The sequence below is a fragment of the Theobroma umbraticum genome, unplaced genomic scaffold, assembly GCF_002168275.2.
Source record: "Theobroma umbraticum cultivar Fairchild unplaced genomic scaffold, ASM216827v3 scaffold_147.0, whole genome shotgun sequence".
NCBI classification, from domain to species: domain Eukaryota; kingdom Viridiplantae; phylum Streptophyta; class Magnoliopsida; order Malvales; family Malvaceae; genus Theobroma; species Theobroma umbraticum.
The window spans coordinates 6,753,140-6,775,873 of record NW_018397259.1 but is presented as its reverse complement, the minus strand read 5'-3'; the positions used below and the strand labels follow the sequence as shown (position 1 = coordinate 6,775,873).

Genomic DNA, 22,734 nt, shown 5'->3' with positions numbered 1-22,734 from the left:
TTAAAAAATAAAGATTGGTGAAGATTAAACAAGGATTATCTTTGTGATGATTGCATGGAAATTGTGTTTCGATCCCCCAGGCTAGAATGAAAAAAGGTGATTTTCCAACTTGGAAAGACAAACGAAGGCAACAAAGCATATAATATGATGAAGAAGAGGAAACTCGAAAAATCGTCTGCCCTCTCTTTTAGCTTTTTTTCTTTCTCATATATAAATTTTTGTCAAGTGTTGACTTGATACTTGTAGTATAAAATACGTTATCCTCATATTCAAGCAGAGGATTTTTTTTTTCTCATCTTGGACAGGATTAGTGACGGAGTTAGAATTTTAAGTTTGAAGAGACAAAAATAAAAAATTTAATATTTGAGAGAGTAAAATTATATAATTTGTTAAAAAATAAGGGTAAAATTATAAATATTTAAAGCAAAAACAAAAAAAAAATTATAAAATTTTGGAAGCACCCCCCTCCCTCCGCCTCTGGGCAGAGTTATCCTCATATTTTGAACTGATGCTTATAGTGTAAAATATGTTATCCTCATATCCAAGTAGAGGATTTTTTTTTCTCATCTTAGACAGGGCTAAGGCAAGGAACTTTTTAAATATTCTGAGCTATAATAGCAATTAAACAAAAATATTTGAATCAAGTGGGAACATTACAACGTATTAAATTTAAGGCAAGTAAAATTTTTGTAACTTAAAATCAATCATTAATTAGAAAAAAACTTATACTTATTCTGATTAATACAGAGAACCTTACAATATTTAAGTGTCCATAATATCTCAAAGATAAACAATGTGGAATTATTATCACAACTTTAATAATATTTAACCCACTTCTTTTCATTTTCCCTGTCCTAAGTCCTAATTAATCTTCTGATTTCGAAAAAAAAAATATTGATTTTTGTGGGTCAAGAGAGAAAACAATCATCCTCTTTTAACATATTTCCTCTCATTTTTTTATTTTTGGCTTGGACCTTAACCTTTAATTAGGGAGGTCTCTCAGCTTTAAAACAAGCATAATCAACTGACCTCCATCTGTCTCTCTGCACCACATTAATAGCTAGCTTACCACATTATAATTTTCATTATGTTAAAGAAAATGATCACAAGTTCGCATTTGAAACTTTGATTGTTAACATCTCTTTTGATTTATTTTGAGTAGTGCATGCATAAATGTACAATTTTTCATTGAAACCAATTTAGAAATTGGTGCACTCACTATATTTATACATATAAAATGCAAGAAGCAGCAGCAGCAGAGCAGCTGCGACCGCAGAGATAGTTGTCTTAATTTGGGGCCATGAAAGCAAAATTCCAAGTGTCTCATTATCACCTCCCACGCGGAACCTGATGGCAGAACATTTCATAGGTAGCCTTATACGAAGAATTCCACCTTCAAACTCTGCTCCAAGATCTTCAGTGTCGTACTTTGAAACATCAATTTTTTTGAGGAAGCGCTGTGGACTCCTCCCAACTGGACGTTCTCCACTGATATGCAAGACATCCTTTTCGAGTTCAACTTTCACTTCTTCCTTCTTGAACCCTGAAAAATCACAGTCCAAGATTTCATGCAATGCCTTAAACTTACATGGTTTTCCTTTTTTTTTTTGGAAGGTTATCTTATTAACACTAAGTCACTATGCCATCAAAAATCTTTAACTGTTTGCTGAAGACTTTCCTTGGCACAAAACCTGTGGCTTATGCAAAAAGGGAGATTATACAATTTCAAACAGAAAACTGCATGACAAGTTCATTTGCAATTTCCTTTCCTACATTGAGCTGCATGAAAAAGAAGGTAACTCTCTACCCTCACCCAAGGATCTGTGCTGTACGGACAAAGACGAACTCAAGGAATCATCAAGCACATCTCACTAACCCAAAAAACCCAGAATCCCAAGAAAAATGTGGCTTTTTATAGCTTTAAAAAAAATGTGGCTATTTATATATCAACATTGTTCTCACAATATACCTCATTTTAATAAATATTAAGGTGTCCATTTGGAGATAGGTTTGGACTATTTTTGATTGATACTTTTATTATTATTTTTAAAAAATAATTAAAAATTTTAAAAAATAAAGAAATAATGAAATCCAAGTTATAAAAGTATCAATCAAACCAAGTATTAGCAAAAAATTCAACCTTACAATATAACGTGCTTAAGAAACGGTTCAACAAGCAAGGAGAAGCTAAAAATGGCTAAAGAACAAAAAACAGTAATAATTATACCACTGAGCTTGATTTCGAGAATGTCAGTTGCTTTAGAAATGCAAATTTTCCGTTCCTTTTTCCACGTGCAATAGGGTTCAAATTCAGCGTAGGAAGGCTCCACGCTTCCTTCGTTCTTCATTTCCAAAGGAATTTGAGCCTTCTTTTGTTTTTCCTTTTCTGATCTCGAAATGTAAAGAGAAGCTAAATTAATCAAGAGACTCTGGGTGCATGGAAGTTCTCTCTTGCTTCTCCTTTTATGGACTTTTGACACATTCGCAAAGACAAGTGTTTTTTTTTTTTTTGCTTTTTTGTTTTCATTAGAAGAAAAGAAAAGGAGCGGTCTAAAACGTATAGTTATAGGCTTTCTCTTGAATAGCATATTCTTTTCTCCACAGTGATTGCTTGAAATTGCATCAAGCAGCAAAGTATTTCAAGAATAATTTTTACTGAATTAGTTAATATATCCATTAATGGAGTAAATTTTGCAAGAGAATAAGAATTGTTAAATATTCATTAGAGTATAATTAAATAAATTAATATAATTACGTCATGTTCCTCTAAGCTTTGTGAACTCACGTGGAGGAATAACTGAAGTTGGCCTCTTAAAGCAACCTCTGTGAATTCCTAAAACCACCACACACACACACACACACGCAGAGAAAGGAATGATTCTCTTCTAAGAGAAAACCCCCACGAAACAATTTACACGACTTGTAATCAACAAGGAACGAAAGAGTTAATGAGTATAAAAACATAGGAAATCCCTCATTACTTGCACGAAAATTCCATAAACTAGCACTGCCTTCTTTCAAAATGCAAAGCGATAAACAACAGGAAACACCCATGCCGAGGGTAGAATATATTGAGCCCTATTGTCAGTGGACTAGAGGAAAAGAGTTGGACAGAATTGAAATTACTCTCGATGGTATTGTATTTTTTTTTCTTTCTAAGTAGGTTTTTCAATGATCGGACACTTGAAACTCTGAGTTTGGTTTCAGCTCTAATTAACTTAGACTTTACCAAACATTAAATTTAATTAATTCACAATCTATCGCTGGATTTCTCTTCTTCTCTTCTCTCTATTTCCTGTTTTCCTTTTATACATATGTAGGCCATAAACCTTAGTTTATGTTATATGTTTCTCAAGTTTTTCTTTGTTTGAACAACGTTATCTATAATTGTGTTTGATGAAATTTCTTATTTCTATTATAACTTATAGATTTCAGAAAGGAAGATGTGAAAGTTACACTTAAACATCCAGTTGGTGAGGGGGAACATTTTATTATATCAGTGACCGCAGAATCTCCAATACGTCTTTGCAAGAAATTTGAAATTCCAAATGATTATGAACTGGGAAATTTGCGTGCAGAATTATCTTGTGGTAGTCTCATTCTAGAGCTACCTAAGAAAGCTGCTTCAAATAAGCTCGAAATTTTAAAGCCGAAATTAGAAATAAGAAAAGCTTTGCAGGAATCAGCCGAAGACATGCAAAAGAATTTCTTTGCTGCGGTTGAATATTTCTGTTCAAAGAAACAAGTTGCAGCATTTAGTTTTATGGTGCTGGCTAGTGGTCTATTTGCATACAAATATTATACTGAATGTTAATAGTGTTAAGAACTAAAATCCCACCAGCTTGTTTCCTCTTTTAAAATTGTTAATGTTGATGTCGATGAGAGTCAAAACTAATGGAAATCTACATTATTCATTTTTTTATTACTTTATTTATGGCCTTATTTTAGCTTTATTAATTTCTGTTCTATTTTCATTTAGCTTTTCTGTGGAAATTTTACATCAAAATCAAACCAGTTTTTTTTTTGGCATCAACATATGTACTTATGCAGTAGTTTTTATGAGTTTTCTCATAAAATTTAATTATTAGGCCCTTTCTACCATATTTGTTATAAGCTCAATAAATTAGCATGTGACACATGAGTACGTATAGGTTCATCCTCGATCAATTTTAATAATGTGTTTTATCTTAATTTTTCAGACTTAGAATTGATGCGATAAGAATGACCTATTTGATAATTTTTCATTTTTTGTTTAATTTCTTAGTTACAGTAATAAGGCATTTCCATAAAGAAATAAATTCTCAAAAGTGAATTGCAACTAATACAAGTCCAAAATTGTAGAATCAAATAACAAGGCGCCCTTGTATTATTAATTTGCATTCAGTGGTAAACAATAATATTAGAACTCAGAAATAACTAGTATTTGTTGGAATAAGTTGCATCCATAGCTCCCAAAGTATATATGCGGATCAAGTCCATGGATAGGGAGATGGAGCCGGTGGCCAAGGTGTGCTAGGAGCTGGTGTTGAAGGTGAAGATGGAACCGGTGTCCAAGGTTGAGGAGCTGGTGCCCAAGGTTGAGGAGTTGGTGCCCAAGTTTCAGTTGTTGTGGCGGGCACTGAAGGTGTAGTTGGTGCCCAAGGTTCAGGTGTTGGTGCTGTAGGGGAAGATGGAGCTGGGGCGGGTGCCCAGCCATATGGATATTGGACAGTGATGGTAAGCTTTTGGCCATAGGCAGCACAATGGTTGCTAACACCACAGATATACCACTTTCTTCCTGGGGTCGTAAGTACTATCGTGTCATTTCCGGAGGTGAGGGCTTCGTTTTCCGGCGGAATGTCACAATTCTTGAAGGCAGTACCATTTACTTTGAATACATTGTGATATCCTTGAGGGTATTGGAACACTGCAAAATTGAGGTGGGAAAAGAATCATGGGATTTGGGTTAATCTATAACTGAAAACCCAACGAAGAAAAGAAAGGGAAGTAAATGAACTTTTAAAGTAGTCTTCTTGTTTGCAATTTACATTTGAATTAAGAAATAACACAAAAGATTAAATTAATAGAAATAAATCTATTTTAACATAATCATAAAATCAATAAGCCATATAATTGATATATATATATATATATATAAAGTTAAAGATTAAAATTGATTATAATTTTTAACAATTTAAACTTTTATATTAAAGGGGTTTTTTTTTATTTAGTTGATATTTCTGTAAAAAATAAATGCAACACTAATATATATGTATAAGGAAATGAAGAAACTTTTCTCTTCAAAGTTCAAACTAAGATATATGAAAATTAACTTGATGCATATACCTAATTTATCACCAACTTGAAATACTTTATCCTTTGCCCAAGCTTGATAATCGAAATTGATTGTCCATCCGCTGTCATCTCCGACAATATAATCTGTTGCCATGGCGATTGTGGGAAGAAACATGGCAACAATGGTGAGCATGAGGAACATGTTTGAAGCCATTTGAAGCTTCACAAGAGATTTTCTCAAATCTTAATGCTAAGCTCGGGTTATTTGTGATTCTTGATTGAATTTGGTTTGGCTAATTAGCTGCAATCAAGGGCCTATTTATAGTTTGATTCTCTAGCTAGGAAAATTTCATGAACAATGTAAGGAACCGGCAAGGATCAGCATTATAACTTTGGGACTGCCAAATAATGTTTTCATACAAGTTAGAGGATCCTTATGAACTAATTGAGAATATGATGCTATTAATTTGTTTGTTTCCTTAAGGTTAAAGAGTAATAATCTTGAAAGGAAAAGTCCAAAGCGCAGGCCTACATGATTATCAAAAAAGAAGAAGAAAAGTTAAAGACACATGTCACAACATAGAACATGCCTGCTGTACCTGATTATACTAGTATTTTTTTTTCTTTTTGGATCCATTTTTATATATGGTATTTTTAGAGATTTTCAACATTGATTGTTGTCTAGATTGAAGCAGACTTTAGGAAGAAAACTTTTTGTCTGGTCCAAATGGAAAATTCCTTCACCCGACTTCATTGTTTTCTCAAAAAAGAGATAAGTATATCTCATAGTATTATTTTAATGCAAAAAATAACTTAAATGAAGCTTTTTTAAGTTAAATTCGTGAAATTCTTTATTAAAAATGTTAAATTAGAACAGTTGAATATGGAAATAATAACTGATAAGTTGATAAGAAAGAATTTTTTTTTTCAATAATTGGTCAATGCCATTTCTTTGCCTAACTATGATTTCAAGTCCGAGAAGATACATGATTAGGTGATCTAACATTACAAAGATTGAAGCTCAATTTGGATTTTAAATTACCGAGTCAGATCAAATTGGGTTGTGGATTGCAATGTGTTGACTTCTTTTAGTAGATTGTGATGTATGTGTGATGCCATACAACTTCATGATGGATTTGGATTTTAGATCAATTAGATTGAGCAAGAACTTTTAGTAGGTGCACAGGTTAAAGTTTGTTTCACTAGATTAATTATTTGTTTCTATACTTTGAAAAATTGATATAATTATTATGTGGAATTTGAAAACTCTAATGTTGATGTATAAAATAAAAATAAAATTTAAAATTTTAAATGCCTTTGGTTGACTCATATTTAAAAAAAAAACGAATTTATTAACTCAACACAAACTGCGTGACATAACAAGTCTTAAATTTTAAAAATAAAAGACTTGTAATAACTTATCAAATTAAGACATGGAGGAAGATAACAGTACAATTACAAAAAAATTCTACCACTCCTACAGATAAAGGTGATTCTACTTCAACGATGAGTTCCCAATAAAAAAAAGGACTAATCTTCCCAACTTTGAAAAAAAAAAAATTATGGTTGAGTCATCATTAACTTATCAGCTACAAAACAAAGGTTTAGTATGTAATTTTGTGCTGAAGTATTTAACCAATAATTAACTATTAGGGATAATTAGAATCCTAACCCACGCATGCAAGAGTCTTTCCTTTTCCTATTTTTCTTATGCTCTCTTTCTTAGTGTAGGAGTGGACATGTAATTTGTAGGTAAGGTTAAAATTAAAAATCTATTGTAACATTCGTATAGATCGTTGTATTATTGAAATTGTTAAGATGATTATATAAACTATTTAGTTAGAGATATTATATAATATTATAATCTAGTTAGACTATAATATCTTATTAAAACTATATTATGATATTATTAATTTTAAATTTCTCAATACATATTTTAAGTTTTTTTATAATTTATATAATTCTATATTATACAAGATTTTCTCTTCGTGTATGTATAGTTTCATCCTTTAATAATAATTTTCATATCACATTAATGAGAGTATGTCCCCATATATGCTGACTTGACAACTGTTAATTGCGGCTTTACTAGTAATGATGCATTTTTAGAAAGAAATAAATACTTAAAAAGTGAATTGCAGCTAAGCCAAGTCTAAAATTGTAAAATCGAATAACACGGCACGCTTGTATTATTATTTTGTGATCAATGGTTAAGAATAATATCAGACTCAGAAGTACACATAAACTTAAAAACAATAAAGAGTATTATTTTCAGGAAATAACGAGTAAATGTTGCCGCGCTGAAAATTATTGGAATAAATTGCTTCCATATCTCCCAGATTATGGGGATCAAATCCATGGATAGGGAGATGGAGCCGGTGGCCAAGGTGCCGTAGGTGCTGGTGTTGAAGGTGAAGATGGAGCTGGTGCCCGAGGTTCAGTTAGTGTGGCTGGCTCTGAAGGTGAAATTGGTGCCCAAGGTTCAGGAGTTGGTGCCCAAGGGGAAGATGGAGCCGGGGCGGGTGCCCAGCCATATGAATATTGGTCAGTGATGACAAGCTTTTGGCCATGGGCAGCACAATGGCTGCTGACACCACAGATAAGCCACTTTCTTCCTGGGGTCATAAGGACTATTGTGTCATTCCCGAGGTGAGGGCTTCGTTTTCCGGTGGAATGTCACAATTCTTGAAGGCGGTACCATTTACTTCGAACACATTGTGATATCCTTGAGGGTATTGGAACACTGAAAAATTGACGTCGGAAAATAATCATGGGATTTGACTTAATCTATAAATGAAAACGCAAAGCAGAAAAGAAAGAGAAGTAAATGAACTTTTAAAGTAGCTCTTTTGGCTGCTAATTGCGATTTTACATCTGAGATAAAAAAAAACCTCAAAAGATTAAGATAATAAAAACGAATTTAATTAGGTAAATTTAGCATACTCAAATGATTTATAGGCATATTATATTATATATATGTATATAAAGTTAAAGATTAAATTTGATTGTAGTTTTTAATAGTTCAATCTTTTATATTAAAGAGTTTTTTTGTAAAAAACAAAAAATTAGTGGACATTTCTGTAAGAAATGAATGCGATACTAATATGTACAAGGAAATGAAGAAACTTTTTGATGTCAATAGTTTGCTTCGTCTTCAAAGTTCAAACTAGAATATATGAAAAATAACTAGAATATACCTGATTTATCAACAACTTGAAATACTTGTCCTTTGCCCATGCTTGATAATCGAAATTAATTGTTCATCCCGTCATCTCCGATGATATAATCTGTTGCCATGGCTATTGTGGGAAGAAACATGGCAACAATGGTGAGCATGAGAAACATGTTTGGAGCCATGTGAAGCTTAACAAGGGATTTTCTTCAAATATTTATGCTAAGCTTGGGTTATGTCTGATTCTTGAATGAATCTGGTTTGGCTAATTTGCTGCTATCAAGGGCCTATTTATAGTTTGATGCTCTAGCTAGGAAAATTTCATGAGCATTGTAAGGAATCGGCAAGTGTCAGCAGTGTAACTTTGGGTTGTACATAGGACTGCCAAATAATGTTTCCTTATAAGTTGGAGGACGTTTCTGAACAAATTGAGAATATGATAATATTTGTATGTTTCCTGAAGATACTTAAAGAGTAATAATCTTGAATGGAGAAGTCCAAAATGCAAGCCTACATGATTTTCGAATATGAAAAATAAAAATTAAAGACACATGTCAAAACCTAGAACATGCCTGCAGTACTTGATTATACTAGTATTCTTTCCTTTTTGGATTTTTTTAATTATGATTTTTCACGCAGAACAACCTCTCAAAGGGAGTTATAGCCCCGTTTGGTGCTGTCCGCGACTCTATCATACAAGGGTAGTTTTTTTGTGCAATTATCTAGAGGAATGAAATCACTTTAATTTTTTTTTAAAAAAATTCATGATCAATTTGGATTTTAGATCAATTAGATTGAGTAAGTAGTTTCATGAGCTAAGTTTTTTTTATTTAAAGAAATTAATATAATTATTAATAAGTAGGTATCAATTATATAAATTTGGCATAATATTCAAATAAGTCATTAAACTATTCAAGAATATTCAAATAAGCTTTTATTCTTTTATTGTGTTTAATCAATCTCTTGTACTTTTATTTTGAGTCAAATAAGTTCTTATAACTAATGATTGACTAAATGTTATTCATGAAAATGTCACTTGTCATTTTATATCTACATAGCATTGATATGAAATTGACGTAAATGGTAAAAAATACTATATGATTATATTATCATGTTATATCATTATCAATTATGATATATTAGCAATCCACATCATAATCAGTTATAATATTTTAGCATACCACATTAGTCTAATGCAACATAAAATAACAAGTAATATTTTGACAAAGTCAATTATTAGTTATAAAAGCTTACTTAACTTAAAATAAAAAATACAAGAGTTTACTCGGTTTAAAATAAAAGCACAAAGGCTTGATTGAATGTAATAAAAGTGTAAGGGTTTTTTTGAATTTTATTAAATAGTTTAAGATTTTTTTTGTATATTATACATATAAATTTTTTATAATGTTGATATATAGAATAATAATCTTTTCAAAAAGTTTTGTATAAAATAATTATTAATTTTTAGTTTAGTTTCTAGAATGTCTGTTGACTTGTTAACTCATCATTAACTTTCACCACAGCAATAGTCATTTTGTAATTATAAGGTTTATGATGAAGAACAGGCCAGTTATTATATGCTAACAAAAGTCTTTTACAAATCATATAAGTTCAGTTGACATAAAACTCTAATGCCAATGAAATTTACTTTTCAAAAAAAAAAAAACTTATCATTAACTTGTTTTTGGATAAAACCCAAATTTATTGATAATCACCCTAACATCGAAATTGCACAACCAAACCGGAATGATGAATATAGGTATGTTTTAATCCGTAATCAAACCGAGAAGTTTTTAAGGAATTAGCCAAAGATGTGCAAAATAATATTTTTCTACTGTTGAATATTCCTCTTTAAAGCTAAAAAAAAACCTTCCACATAAGCCATGGACTGTCATCCGTTTTAATATCTATGAAATAACAACACAAGAATCAAATTCAATCACCAAAGATTTTAACCTCACCCAAAAGGAGAAAGCATAAAAATGTAAATCATTTTTTATTGCCAAGACTTCATTGTTATTATCGTCTGGAAGAACATTCCCACAACTTCTGGAATCAAGTTTACCTCTTGTGGAACCATCTATGTTAAATTGTCATTCATTATGACTCGGAGGTATTCATGAAATTCCTCTTCTTGGTTCTTTTGTTAATTGTTGTCTTGTGTGCATCCAAGGCATTGCCTACCACCCAATTTCATCAATGGTTTCCTCTTTTTCAATTGCATTTGATCCAAAATTTTGCTTTCATTTTAATCATAAAAACCATATCCTTTTTCATCCACTTCTTTGAGTTGAAAATTAAATCATTACGTGCTAGCCATATGCACCACATAGTGGCTTATACCACTGACATCCATCTTCTTTGTATAGAGAGTTGTTCACCATAAGACTGTCACAAAATTTAAACCTAGAGAAGATGGATCCAGTTCCTGTGTATCTTCATCTAGATTTTTGTGGAAATTGTACATCAAAATCAAACCAGTTTCTTCTTGGCATCAACATACGCACTTACGTGACAGTACAGATGGGTTTGCTTATAAAATAGAATTATTAGGCCCTTGTTACCAAGTTAATCATAAACTCGACAAATTAAGATGCATTATGTAATTAAAAATTATCACATGATCATGTATAAGTTCATTCTTCAATAATAATTGTCATATCACATTAATCATAAACTTGGACTAGTATATAATGACATGATAATTTTTAATTATGCCTCACATTTTAATTTTCAAAATTTTCAGACTTATAATTGATGTAATAAGAATGACTTATCTGACAATTTTTCATTTTCCGATTAATTCTCTTAGTTTAGTAAGGATGTGCAGAAAGAAAGAAATATTCCAAAGTGAATTGCAGCCAAGCCAAATCCAAAATTGTAGAATCAAATAATAAGGCACCATTGTGTTATTTATTTTGTAATCAATGGTAAAGAACAATATCAGACTCCGAAGTACAAATAAACTTAAAAGCAATAAAGAGTATTATCTTTAGGAAATGACGAGTAAATGCTAATGCCACGCTCAAAATTATTGGATTAAATTGCTTCAATAGCTTTCAAAGCGTGCTGTTCAAATCCATGGATAGGGAGATGGAGCCGGTGGCCAAGGTGCAGTAGGGGCAGGTGGAGATGGAGTCGGTGACCAAGGTTGAGGAGCTGGTGCCCAATGCTGAGTTGGTGTGGCTGGCACTGGAGGTGTAGCTGGTGGCCAAGATCCAGGAGTTGGTGCCCATGGGGAAGATGGAGCAGGCGCGGGTGGAGAGCCATATGAATATTGGACAGTGATGGCAAGCTTCTGGTTATAGGCGGCACAATGGTCACTAACGCCACAGATATACCACTTTCTTCCTGGAGTCTTAAGGACTATTGTATCATTCCCGGAGGTGAGAGCTTCGTCAGCCGGTGGAATGTCACAGTTCTTGAAAGCGGTACCATTTACTTTGAACACATTGTGATATCCTTGAGGGTATTGGAATACTGCAAAATTGAGATGGGAAAAAAATCATGACAATTGGCTTCAATCTATGAAAGAAAAGTAAATGAATCTTTTAAAGTCGTCTTCTTATTTACGATTCTACATCTGAATTAAAAATTAATTCAAAATTTTAAACTAATAAAAACGAATCTAATTATGTAAGTTTAGTATACTCATATAATCTATAAGAAATATAATTTATATATATATATATATATATAAAGGTAAAGATTAAAATTGATTACAATTTTTAACAGTTTAAACTTTTAGATTAGAGGACTTTTTTAGTGGACATTTCTATAAGAAATGAATGCACTATTAATATATCTGTGTAAGCAAATGGGGAAACATATTTTAATGTCAATAATTACTTCCTCTTCAAAGTTCAAACTAGGATCTATGAAAATTAACTTGATATATATACCTAATTTATCGCCAACCCAAAATACTTTATCCTTTGCCCAAGCTTGATAATCGAAATTGATCGTCCAGCCGTTGTCATCTCCGACGATGTAATCTGTTGCCATGGTGATTGCGGGAAGAAATATGGCAACAATGGTGAGCAAGATAAACTTGTTTGAAGCCATTAATTTGAAGCTTAACAAGAGATCTTCTCAAATCTTAATGCTAAGCTCAGGCTATGTCTGATTCTTGACTGAATCTAGTTTGGCTAATTAGTTGCAATTAAGGACGTATTTATAGTTTGGTTCACTAGCTTGTAAAATTTCATGAAAATTGTAAGGAACCGGCAAGGTGCCAGCATTATAACTTTGGGTTATGCGTAGGACTGCCAAGTGATGTTTTCTTATAAGTTATAGGACGCTATCGAACAAATCGAGAATATGATAATATTTGTTTGTTTCCTTAAGAAACTTAAAAATGAGGAATAATCTTGAATGGAAAAGTCCAAAACGCAGGCCTACCTGATTTCTAAAAGAAAATTAATTATCATTGACACATGTCACAACCTAGAAGGTGCCTGCAGTACTTGATTATACTAGTATTGTTGTTTCCCTTTTAGACCTTTTTAAATATGGTTTTGAAGAGATTTTCACTGTTGATTGCCGTCTAATTAAAGCAGGCTATTGGAAACAAAACTTTTTGTCTGGTCAAAAAGGAAAATTCCTTCACCTCAGCTTCTTTGCTTTCCCACAAAAAGAGACCTAGGATCCCCTAAGTGTAATCTAATAGTATTATTTTAATACAAAAATACTTATATGAAGCTTTTTTAAGTAAAATTCGTGAAATTTTAAACTAAAATTTTAGATTAAAACAATTGAATATGAAAATTAAAACTGATAAGAAAAGTGATTAGTTGATGTACCGTTTCAAAGATTTAAACTGATTTTGGATTTTAAATCATGTGTTAAAGTTCAAGGTCAATTTAGGTTTTGGATCAAATTAGATTGAGTGAGAAATTTTAGCAAGTTCCTGAGCTAAGTTTGTTTCCATAGATTAGTTAATTTTTTTTCTTTATTTTCATTTAATGATAAATAAAAAATTAAATTTTAATTCAATTAGAAATTCAATTCCCATTCTCTTAATTACAAAATTAAAAAAATGATAAATAAAAAAATTAAATTTCAATTCAATTAGAAATTCAATCCCCAATGATAAATAAAAAAATTAAATTTCAATTCAATTAGAAATTAATTCAATTCCCATCTGTGATTAAATAAATAAAAAAAATAAATAATTAATTAATTTTTTTAAAAAAAATTCAATTCAATTTGAAATCAATTCAATTCTCACTTGTAATTAGAAATTAATTCAATTCGCATTTTTAATTAAATAAAAAACAAATAATAAAAAAATCAATTTAATAAAAATAAATTCCCATTTGTAGTTAAATAAAAAACATTAAATTTCAATTCAATTAAAAATTAATTCAATTATCATTTGTAATTAAAAAAACAAACAAAAACTGACTACTGTGGCATTTGAACCCACGCCTTTCGGACCAGAGCCTAAATCTGACGCCTAAGACCCCTTGACCAAACTGCCACAAATGCAGAGTGAGTCTTCAGTTTTGACTAAGTGTCTTCTAAAACTGTTTATTATGATTCAAGATTCTACAAGCATTAGTATCAATTTTTTTTTTAAAAAAAGTTAAAATTTTGACTGCAATATGTAAAATCAATGTCAAACTATTAATACATAGCAATTGAATTGGTTTGGACTGGTTTGGTTAAATGTTCAAATTGAGGTAAAACGTTTAAGTATTTTTTCAATTAAGAATCAAAAGTTTCAATTATAATAATTAAAGGTCAAACGTTTTTAATTTTTTACAATTAAAAATTAAAATGAGAGGTGTTTTACGCATGGAAGACACGCACATGACGTGAATTATCAAATCTTTTTGTCAGAAACTCTTTTTTATTAAGTTAAAACGGTTCAAATTATATTATGACATATAACAACTCTTTATTAAGATATCTAATAATTAAATTTTTCAACATAACGTATAATAATTATATTTTTTAATATAATATATAATAATTATATATATATTATAATATGTAATACTTGTATTTTTAACGTCAGGTGTAATAAAACGAGAAACAAGAATGGCATGAAAGAAAGAAAAAAAATTGTGTTCTAGGCGAGTGTGCCCTCCACATGAACCAAGTGATTGCATGAACCAAGGGTGACGTGTAATAAACTGGAGAAACCATTAAAAAGCAATTGGAACAAAGACTGTTTCTTCTTGAGGCCCACTTTCTCCAGATTTTGAAGTTGGTTGCTGCATGCTCATGCTCATGCTCTGAATGACAGGTCCATGAAATGTATGGTGCCAAAAATGCATCAGCCTATTCTTATGACCACCAAGTTTTGCCTTCCAAGTCATTCGTTTTTTCTCTTTGCCATCAAAGCCCTGATTTCGGATACCTGTTTTTCAATTTTTACAATGTGAACTTTAGTATAAGTTTGCTTTTGCATTAAAAAAATATTGGCTATTGATCTTAATCTTCGTATTTGGAACTTTAAATTGAGATTTTGGAGCTGTTAAGGTAGAAAAATGGTAACGTTAAGCTTAATGATAGCTGGAAATTTAGAATGTTTGAACTGTTTAAGGGATTTGATGCTTGAATGTCAAGCATAAATTGTGATTTAAAGCTGTTAGTTGAAAGTGTAGCAAATAATTCTACAACTTCGAATACTAAAAGAAAAAAAAGTTAAAGAAGCTGTGTTTTGTATTACATGCTAGGAAAGCCCAAGAAGATTTATTTGGGAAAATCACCTATGTGTACTTGGAAGTTTCAAGAAAAATATATTGAAGCTTAAGGAATGCTTTGTTTTTCTACCCATGAATTCCCAATCCCTACCTTTTTTAAAAAATTGACATATAATAATTAAAATTTTAAAATATGACCTATAATAATATATTTTTCAAAGCTGTTATATCATCAATTCATAAAATTTATTGTAGCGTATCTTATACGTTTTATTAATCTGTCAATTTAATTTTTAATTATAAAAAATAAAAAATATTTGATTTTTAATTATTACAATTGAAACATTTAACCTTTAATTAAAAAAATTATTTAAACGTTTAGTTTCAATTTGAACATTTAGCCGACTGATTTTATATCTCTTCTTATATAATCTTGCATCACTATCATTTTATAAGATAATCTTTTTTGTAAATTTTTCTATTAATGAAAATATTTCATCTGCTTCCAAAAGAAAAATGTCAAATTATTTTTTTTCTTGAAAGGTGTATTTATTGGCATTAAGCTGACAAGCCGTTCACAATCTCTGGCTAATTACTAAAGTCAAATTACCCAACAGAACACCTCAATCCCAAAATCCAAAGCCATTATACAAAAGAAAACCAAAGCTAGCTCTTAGGCAAAATTGGAGGTTGAGCCGAAGAGAAAACTGAAGATTCCAATCCGAAGCTAGATCAAAATCGACGACTACAATCCCCCCAAGCACGGCTCCTCGAAAGACTGAAAGACAGGAGAGGAACCCGAGGAAGAGCGAAAGAAGCGAACAAGATGACCAGCAGCAAACACGCGATCAACAGAACCTCCCATCTCTAACCTTGTAGGCAGACCAAGGTGAAGGAGAAAGACTTAACCCCCAACCTTCAAGAGCCCAAAAGAGTCAAGTGGGGCGTTCCAATGCCAGAAGCCGAATCTCAAACACAAGAGGGCATCTCCCTTCACATGCCACCCTCCATGACAGAAGGGAATGACCATCACCCAACCGCCAAGCTCCAGGAGACAAAAACAGAGATATCCCCCCAACCCCCAAAAAAGATCACGCGGACAACACCTTTCCGCACACACAGCCCACCTCCCTCCTGCGCCTCACCACCCTCAGCACAAAGCCCCCCAATTTCATAAAGCAAAACCACGAACATGCAAGCCACCACGAAGCCCAAGACAGCTCAAAAGCCGGAGGGACCTTCCTATAGCACCAAGACTAATCGAGTGATATCCATTTCTTATAAATTGATGCAAATATCTTAAATTTATTGATAAGATGTCAAAACATTGGTACAAATTAAATTAAAAATGACTTTAATTGAACATACAGTTGTAAAAAAAACTCCTCCATGCTTCAAACTGCTAAGCATTTATTTTAGGAGAAAATAAGGAAACAATAGCCATAAATTACAATTCCAGTCCCTCCCTTACACAACATTAATATGCTTAATCTCCAAAATAATTTCAGTATTTAACCATGAGCGTGGCGACAATGGCGAATATTATCCCTAAAAGGACCTGGAAGATGGCGTCCTTGGAACATAAAGTTGCAGCAGAGCTTGGAGCAGGAGCAGGGGCAGAGACAGAGGACAGCACAGTTATCTTTAACTTCATTCCTTTGTCGCAGTGGCCGGTTATTCCACAAATGTACCATTTATTTCCTGCGGCTGACAACTTAATTGAGTCATTTCCAGTGAAAGAGCCTAAGCTATTGTTCGTTGGAACAGTGCAGTTCTGAAAGTCAGTTCCATTCACTTTGTATACATTGTGAGCTCCGACCTTGTATTTGAAAACTGCAAACAAGAAAACCAACTTCTCATTCAGTCTCTCTCTCACGCTTTTGGCAGTCAAGCTATATATATATATATATATATATATATATATATGTCCATTCCTTGCTAGCAATAAGAAAAACAGTAGGGGGAGATTGAATTAGTACTGTTACCTAGAGTGTCTCCGATTACGAATTGCTTGTCTTTAGCCCACTGTTGGTAGTCGACTCCTAGCTTCCATCCTTCATCACCACCAACTATGAACTCCTCAGCAAATGTGATTGCTGGAGCAATGGCAGCAACAAGTGCAAAAATAACAAAGGAACGATGAACAGCCATGAGAATTTATATTGAAAAGAGTATAAGGAGATTTAGTTGGTTTGCCTTAAGGTTGTTCTTTTGGTATTGAAGGCCTGACTTGAAGCATGCCTTAAAGCCAGTACTTATAGTGTTAAGGTAAGTGTTGGTTTCGAAAGGCTACAAGATTAAAGTTAAAAAGTCGAAGGTTTTTTTGGTTTTTAAAAGGAAAACTTTAATTCAAGGACGGTATTGCCGCATAAGGGACAATAAGTAGATTTGTAGGGTAAATTTTCATTGGATCATCTATGAATTCCGGAGATGATTACAATAGGTTATTAGAAAGAGCTGAAAGGCCATGAACCTTCATTGATAATATCTCAAAGCAGTGTGACAGGTTATACTTTATTAAAACCCATTTGGCCTGTTAATTTTTTTTGGTTGAATTGAGAGAAGGGGATTTGAATGTTACTCTTTTAAGTAGGAAAATCATACATTAATTATTGAATCAAACTTTTGGATGCCTGTTAATGCTTTTGTTAATTACTTTTTATTTTTTAGAAATTTGATATGAAGTAAAAGCAAAAGGTAATTAAGAGTAAAATCATAGTTGATAAAAAAATACAGAATAATGGAGTCAAGCAATTTTGGTTCTATGCGTTTTGTAGTTACCTGTCTGCCGTTGACGACCTGTGGATGCTTTGATAGAGTCAAAGTAATTGGCAATTCCCTCGAAGATAGTGTTCATGGAATTTGGCAAGCATTGATTATAGTTGCAGCTTTGTGAAGTACATCCAGTGCCAAAAGAATTTATCGAAATCTCTTAGCAGATTGAAAGCAATCAAAGCTTTTTTTAATGGTATTTTAATTTAAAATATGTTGTTTGCTTTGAGGTTTAGTCTTAATTTATGGAGTTAAAAGGAATTAAATTACGATCCTTCACGAAAACTTATGGGGTTTAGTTGAAAATATCCCCTTCCACATGTTGCACACCTAACACCATTGAAGGAAAGGAAAAATTCATCTATTTTTCAAAAGGGACCATAAAGGAAAACCATTTCGTAAGGGCTTTTCATTTTCAATTTTCATGAAGACAAGTAAGAGACGTGACAGAAATTGATTATATCTATTATCAAGGAAATTATCGAACTTTTCTTTTGTGATGGGTAATTCCTTATTACAAATAATCGTGGATACTTGCATAATCACAATTTAGATTGGATAAATTAATGTAGCATTTATTCCAGAGAGAGACAGAAAGGTCCCTGCATTTATTACTGTACTTAGGAAATTACGAAGGACACATTCGAAAACGTTATTTAGAACATAACGATCAAACTAGACTGGAGATTTTTGCAGCCAGTTGTTCACATTTGTGTACAGTTCCATCACCCAATAGTTATTAGCACGTCCAACAAGTTTCAAAGCAGGGGTGGAATTAGTCTATTTTTATTTAAGGGGTCAAAGATTAAAAAGAACAAAAGTTAAAAATTTTTAAAATTAATATATTGAACTTAACAATTAGTAATTAAAAGATTTATAATAGATAATAATTTTATATGATATGTAAATCAAAAAAAATAAAAAGAAAAAAATTTATAATAGTGCTCTAGGAAAGTTTGTTCGATGATGGTAATATCTTTTTAATATAAACAACTAAATTATTTATAAGAAACTTATCATTCATTTTATTTCAAAATCTTGTCTTTCTTAATATAATTGACCAAAAAATTAATGTAGTCAACATCTAATAATTTTACTTTATTATATTTAAGTTTATAATATTAAATATTAAACTATAATGCATAAAATATAAATAGTTAAATACGATATACAGAATTAATAATTTCTTCTTATACTCAAGATAATTTCCTTTTAACTAAATATAAAATGTAAAACATATTAAAAACATATACTCAAGATAATTTTTTCTTATATAATTAGGATTAATAAAAAATAATATATTAGTGAAATTTTAAACAACAACGAATAATGCAACACTAAAACTTATGTGTGAAAATTACATATACAATAATTTTTTAATTTTTTAAAAATTAAAATTCTTAAAAATAAAATTCACATAGTAGAAAAAAAATCATGACAAGTAAGAGATATAATCTACATAACAAAAAAAACATATGGCTAATGATTCGTAAAAATTTAAAAAAGAAAATCTATAGAAACTTAAAATATATGAGCAAATAGAATATAATTAAAAAAATAAATAATAATAATATAAATAGAAAAAATTAAATAAAAACTTTACTTTTTTATAATTTTACAATAAGGACAAAAAAAAAAAAGAAAGATGGGTGGAGAAACTTAAAAAATAAAGAAAAAAATTAAGAATTTGAATAGAATTAAATGGAGTTTGTAAAATCATTTTATTATTTTTTAATAAAATATTATTTTAAAAAATAATTAAAAAATATAATATATAAAAAATTTTAAAATTTTTGAAAAAGACCATTACAAAAGGACGCTCCGCCCCTGTTTCAAAGTTGGGAATCCAGCTTCTCTTGCCAACGTCTCAAACTCTTTCTTTGTTCTCTCCTTTGCACCAGGGGAGCATTTGAACCAAGCTCAAGTCAAAGTTAAGTGTTGTGGTTGTCACGAGGTCAGTCATGGGCAGTTCTGGCACTATAGATTCCAGTAATATCACTTAGCCAGACTCTGGTATTGCATCACAACAATTTTTCGATAACTTCAAGCACTGATCATCACCCCAATCGTGAAGCACGTACAACAAAATTTTTTTTTACAGAAGAATAGTTTGTATAGAAATTGTAGTAATGATTTTAATGGTTTCATAACAAAGAAAATATTGATGCTAACCTTCATGAAAATAACTTCTTTGTGAGGAACTTGGGCGAACATATCTCCTCCTATGTGCTCCACACCTAACATAAAGGAAAAGAATATCAACATTTACAAATTCAACAAGCAAGGGCGGAGTTATAGCATTTTCAAAAGGGAAGTCAAATAGAAAAAGATATTGAGGACTTTATATATAATTCAATTATGACTCATTTAAAAAATTAAATAAAATTCAAAAGATATTAAAACATGCAAAAAAATACACATTAATAGTAATGATGGTGTCATTTATATATATGATTGAATGAAACTATAAAAGGAGTCTCTCTCATTCTTTGCACACAAGAATGAAAGAGAAAACAATTTTTCAAACTTAAATGAATTACCTCTTTACTTTGTGTGTCTTAACTCTCCTTTTATTTTCTATTTGTCTCTTAAATTGCTAATTAATATATTGGGTTATTGGATTGAATTATTGAGATATAATATGTTAGGATAGGCTATTAGGTTGAACTTTTAAGATATAATATGTTATGATAGGCTTAGATTTATATTAAACTTTAATGGATTTGGATTAATAAACTCACTTTTATTTTTTTGTAAATTTGATTGGCTTAACATAGTAGTTTATAATTTATTTGTTTGGCTTAACTAGCAATATGCTAACCATAATGACTCTAATTTTATCAAACAGTTTGAAGAATAAAATTAATTATTAAATAAAAAATTCTTTTGAGAGTCATTAAAAATAAATATAATAAATAAAATTGTATTGAAAGAGATACAATTATTTCATTCTATCAATTTATATATATATATATATATCTCTGTTATTTAAAGTTTGCAACAAACATGCTAGAATACATTGATTTTTTTGAATAAAAAATAATATATTGATGAAATTCTGACCAATAGTGTAATACTGTAACTTATATTTGAGAATTACATAATAATTTATTTATTTTTAAATATTTAAATCATCGAAAATAAAAAGTATATTATAGAAAAAAGAAAAACTTAACAAGTAGAAGATACAATCCACATATGACATAATAAAAAAGAAAGAAATAAATATGATTAATGGTTCGCATAAATTTGTGAAAGAAAATATATAGAGATTTATAATATATGAGTAAATAGAAATAAATAATAATATAAATTAAAAAAAATTAAAATTGAGTCAAACATATGAAATTATTTAATTATTCTTTGTTTGTATCAATTATTAAATAAAAAATTATTTTAGGAAGACCATTAAGAAAATTTATAAAAAGATTAAAAAAATTTAAAAATTTTGGGGGACAAAGTTTAACAAAAAAATGGTTCTGCCAACACAAGGAAAAGGAAATTAGCTTCATTAGAGAAATTTATCAATAAATTTGAATGAATTTCTAGGATTACTTGGGAAATTGGGTGCATCTTTAACAACAAGAGGCAAATCAAAGTTAATACCCTTAATTTATGGATACTTGGAAACGATAAGCTTAAGAGTTGTTCCCAATCCACCACCCACATCTACCACTTGGTTAACGCCCTCTAAACTCTTGTAAATTTCTAGTACCTTTTTCATGACTATGGTAGTGTGGTTGGACATTGCTTGGTTGACAGTGTCGAAGACTTTATTATCTCTCGCAGACATCTCAAAGAAGTCCATCCCAAATCCCTGACAAATGATAAGCCACCTTCCAATGTTGCTTACTTGAAGAAGTTCCTAGACAGGTTGACAAGATATAAGATTTGAGATAAATGATTTCTTTTTTATTATTTAAAAGGAAGAGAGATTTAAACTTTGTTTTTTAAATCAGAAATATGCAATTAAATTAAATACTTGAATACAGAAACCACGAATATAAATATCATATATAATAGTTTCTATAAATATTCGAGGAAAAGTTGTAAGAAAAGGAGTAAAGGACTAACCTGTTTGATATTATCCTTGTGATGGTGATTCAAATAAGCGTTTGAAGAATGAAGAAACAGATAACATGAAGAAGGTGAGTATCTAGACTTGTAAGAAGAAAGGGAGAAGAAAGACCAAAACTCACCATTTAAATAGAGAGCAAAACTCAATACGCAGCGTTTTGTTTTGTTTTGTTTTAAAATTCAGTTAGGAAATAATCATTAGTTAGTTTGTTTGTGGTTAACTTTACTCTTCCTTCACTAATTGTATACCTGTACATATAAGTACCATGTAATACCTTGATTCTGTAATAAGAATATACAGAAACAAATTCTTAACCATTTGTACCGTCTCTTTCTTTTCCTCCATTTCTGAGGCTTCTGACATAACCAACACTCGATTGAAAGTTTATCAGGAGCCACGTTTAGTAATGGAATTTAAGAAATTCCATCTTCATTTTGAAGGAAGTATTTGCCAATTGAACCTATGCCACACAATCTTGTCATGTGTCCATCTTAATTTATCTGTGACACGATTGCATGCTAAAATAGAGTGAGCAGTAAGAACTCGAAGAGTACGATCAATTATAGTTAGAGCATCAGGGTTCTTAGTAGGAAGGTTCAAGACAATCTCAACAGGAGAAAGCAAACTACCTGGACCAGCTTTTGCTATGATCTCTAACAAATTAAGATCAATGGCAGTTTTCAAGGCAAAAAGAGCACTGCTGAGATAGCAAATTGAATGGCCTGCAAGAAATCCTCCTTTTCGTTTGATGTAAACTGTTGTTGGTTTGGCAGTGAAGTATTCAT

The 22,734-nt window shown here is 30.9% G+C and overlaps 3 protein-coding genes and 2 pseudogenes across 3 annotated transcripts; 1 reads left to right on the top strand and 4 right to left on the bottom strand.

Annotated features, from left to right (window-relative positions):
* Nucleotides 1-1,116: 1,116 nt before the first annotated feature.
* LOC110415739 (uncharacterized) lies at nt 1,117-2,513 on the bottom strand. Its single transcript, XM_021427440.2, has 2 exons — nt 2,228-2,513; nt 1,117-1,543 (listed from the first exon to the last, which is right to left on the bottom strand). Exons 1-2 carry the CDS (start codon nt 2,346-2,348, stop codon nt 1,200-1,202), a joined length of 465 nt encoding a protein of 154 aa, XP_021283115.1. The 5' UTR covers nt 2,349-2,513; the 3' UTR covers nt 1,117-1,199.
* Nucleotides 2,514-3,000: 487 nt separating this feature from the next.
* On the top strand, nt 3,001-3,930 carry LOC110415776 (uncharacterized). Its single transcript, XM_021427490.1, has 2 exons — nt 3,001-3,134; nt 3,429-3,930. Exons 1-2 carry the CDS (start codon nt 3,023-3,025, stop codon nt 3,812-3,814), a joined length of 498 nt encoding a protein of 165 aa, XP_021283165.1. The 5' UTR covers nt 3,001-3,022; the 3' UTR covers nt 3,815-3,930.
* A 7,589-nt stretch (nt 3,931-11,519) lies between these two features.
* LOC110415821 (blue copper protein 1a-like) lies at nt 11,520-12,511 on the bottom strand. Its single transcript, XM_021427567.1, has 2 exons — nt 12,349-12,511; nt 11,520-11,926 (listed from the first exon to the last, which is right to left on the bottom strand). Exons 1-2 carry the CDS (start codon nt 12,509-12,511, stop codon nt 11,520-11,522), a joined length of 570 nt encoding a protein of 189 aa, XP_021283242.1.
* A 4,092-nt stretch (nt 12,512-16,603) lies between these two features.
* Nucleotides 16,604-17,250, bottom strand: LOC110415834 (blue copper protein 1a pseudogene; annotated as a pseudogene).
* A 1,296-nt stretch (nt 17,251-18,546) lies between these two features.
* LOC110414895 (caffeic acid 3-O-methyltransferase-like) lies at nt 18,547-22,734 on the bottom strand (annotated as a pseudogene).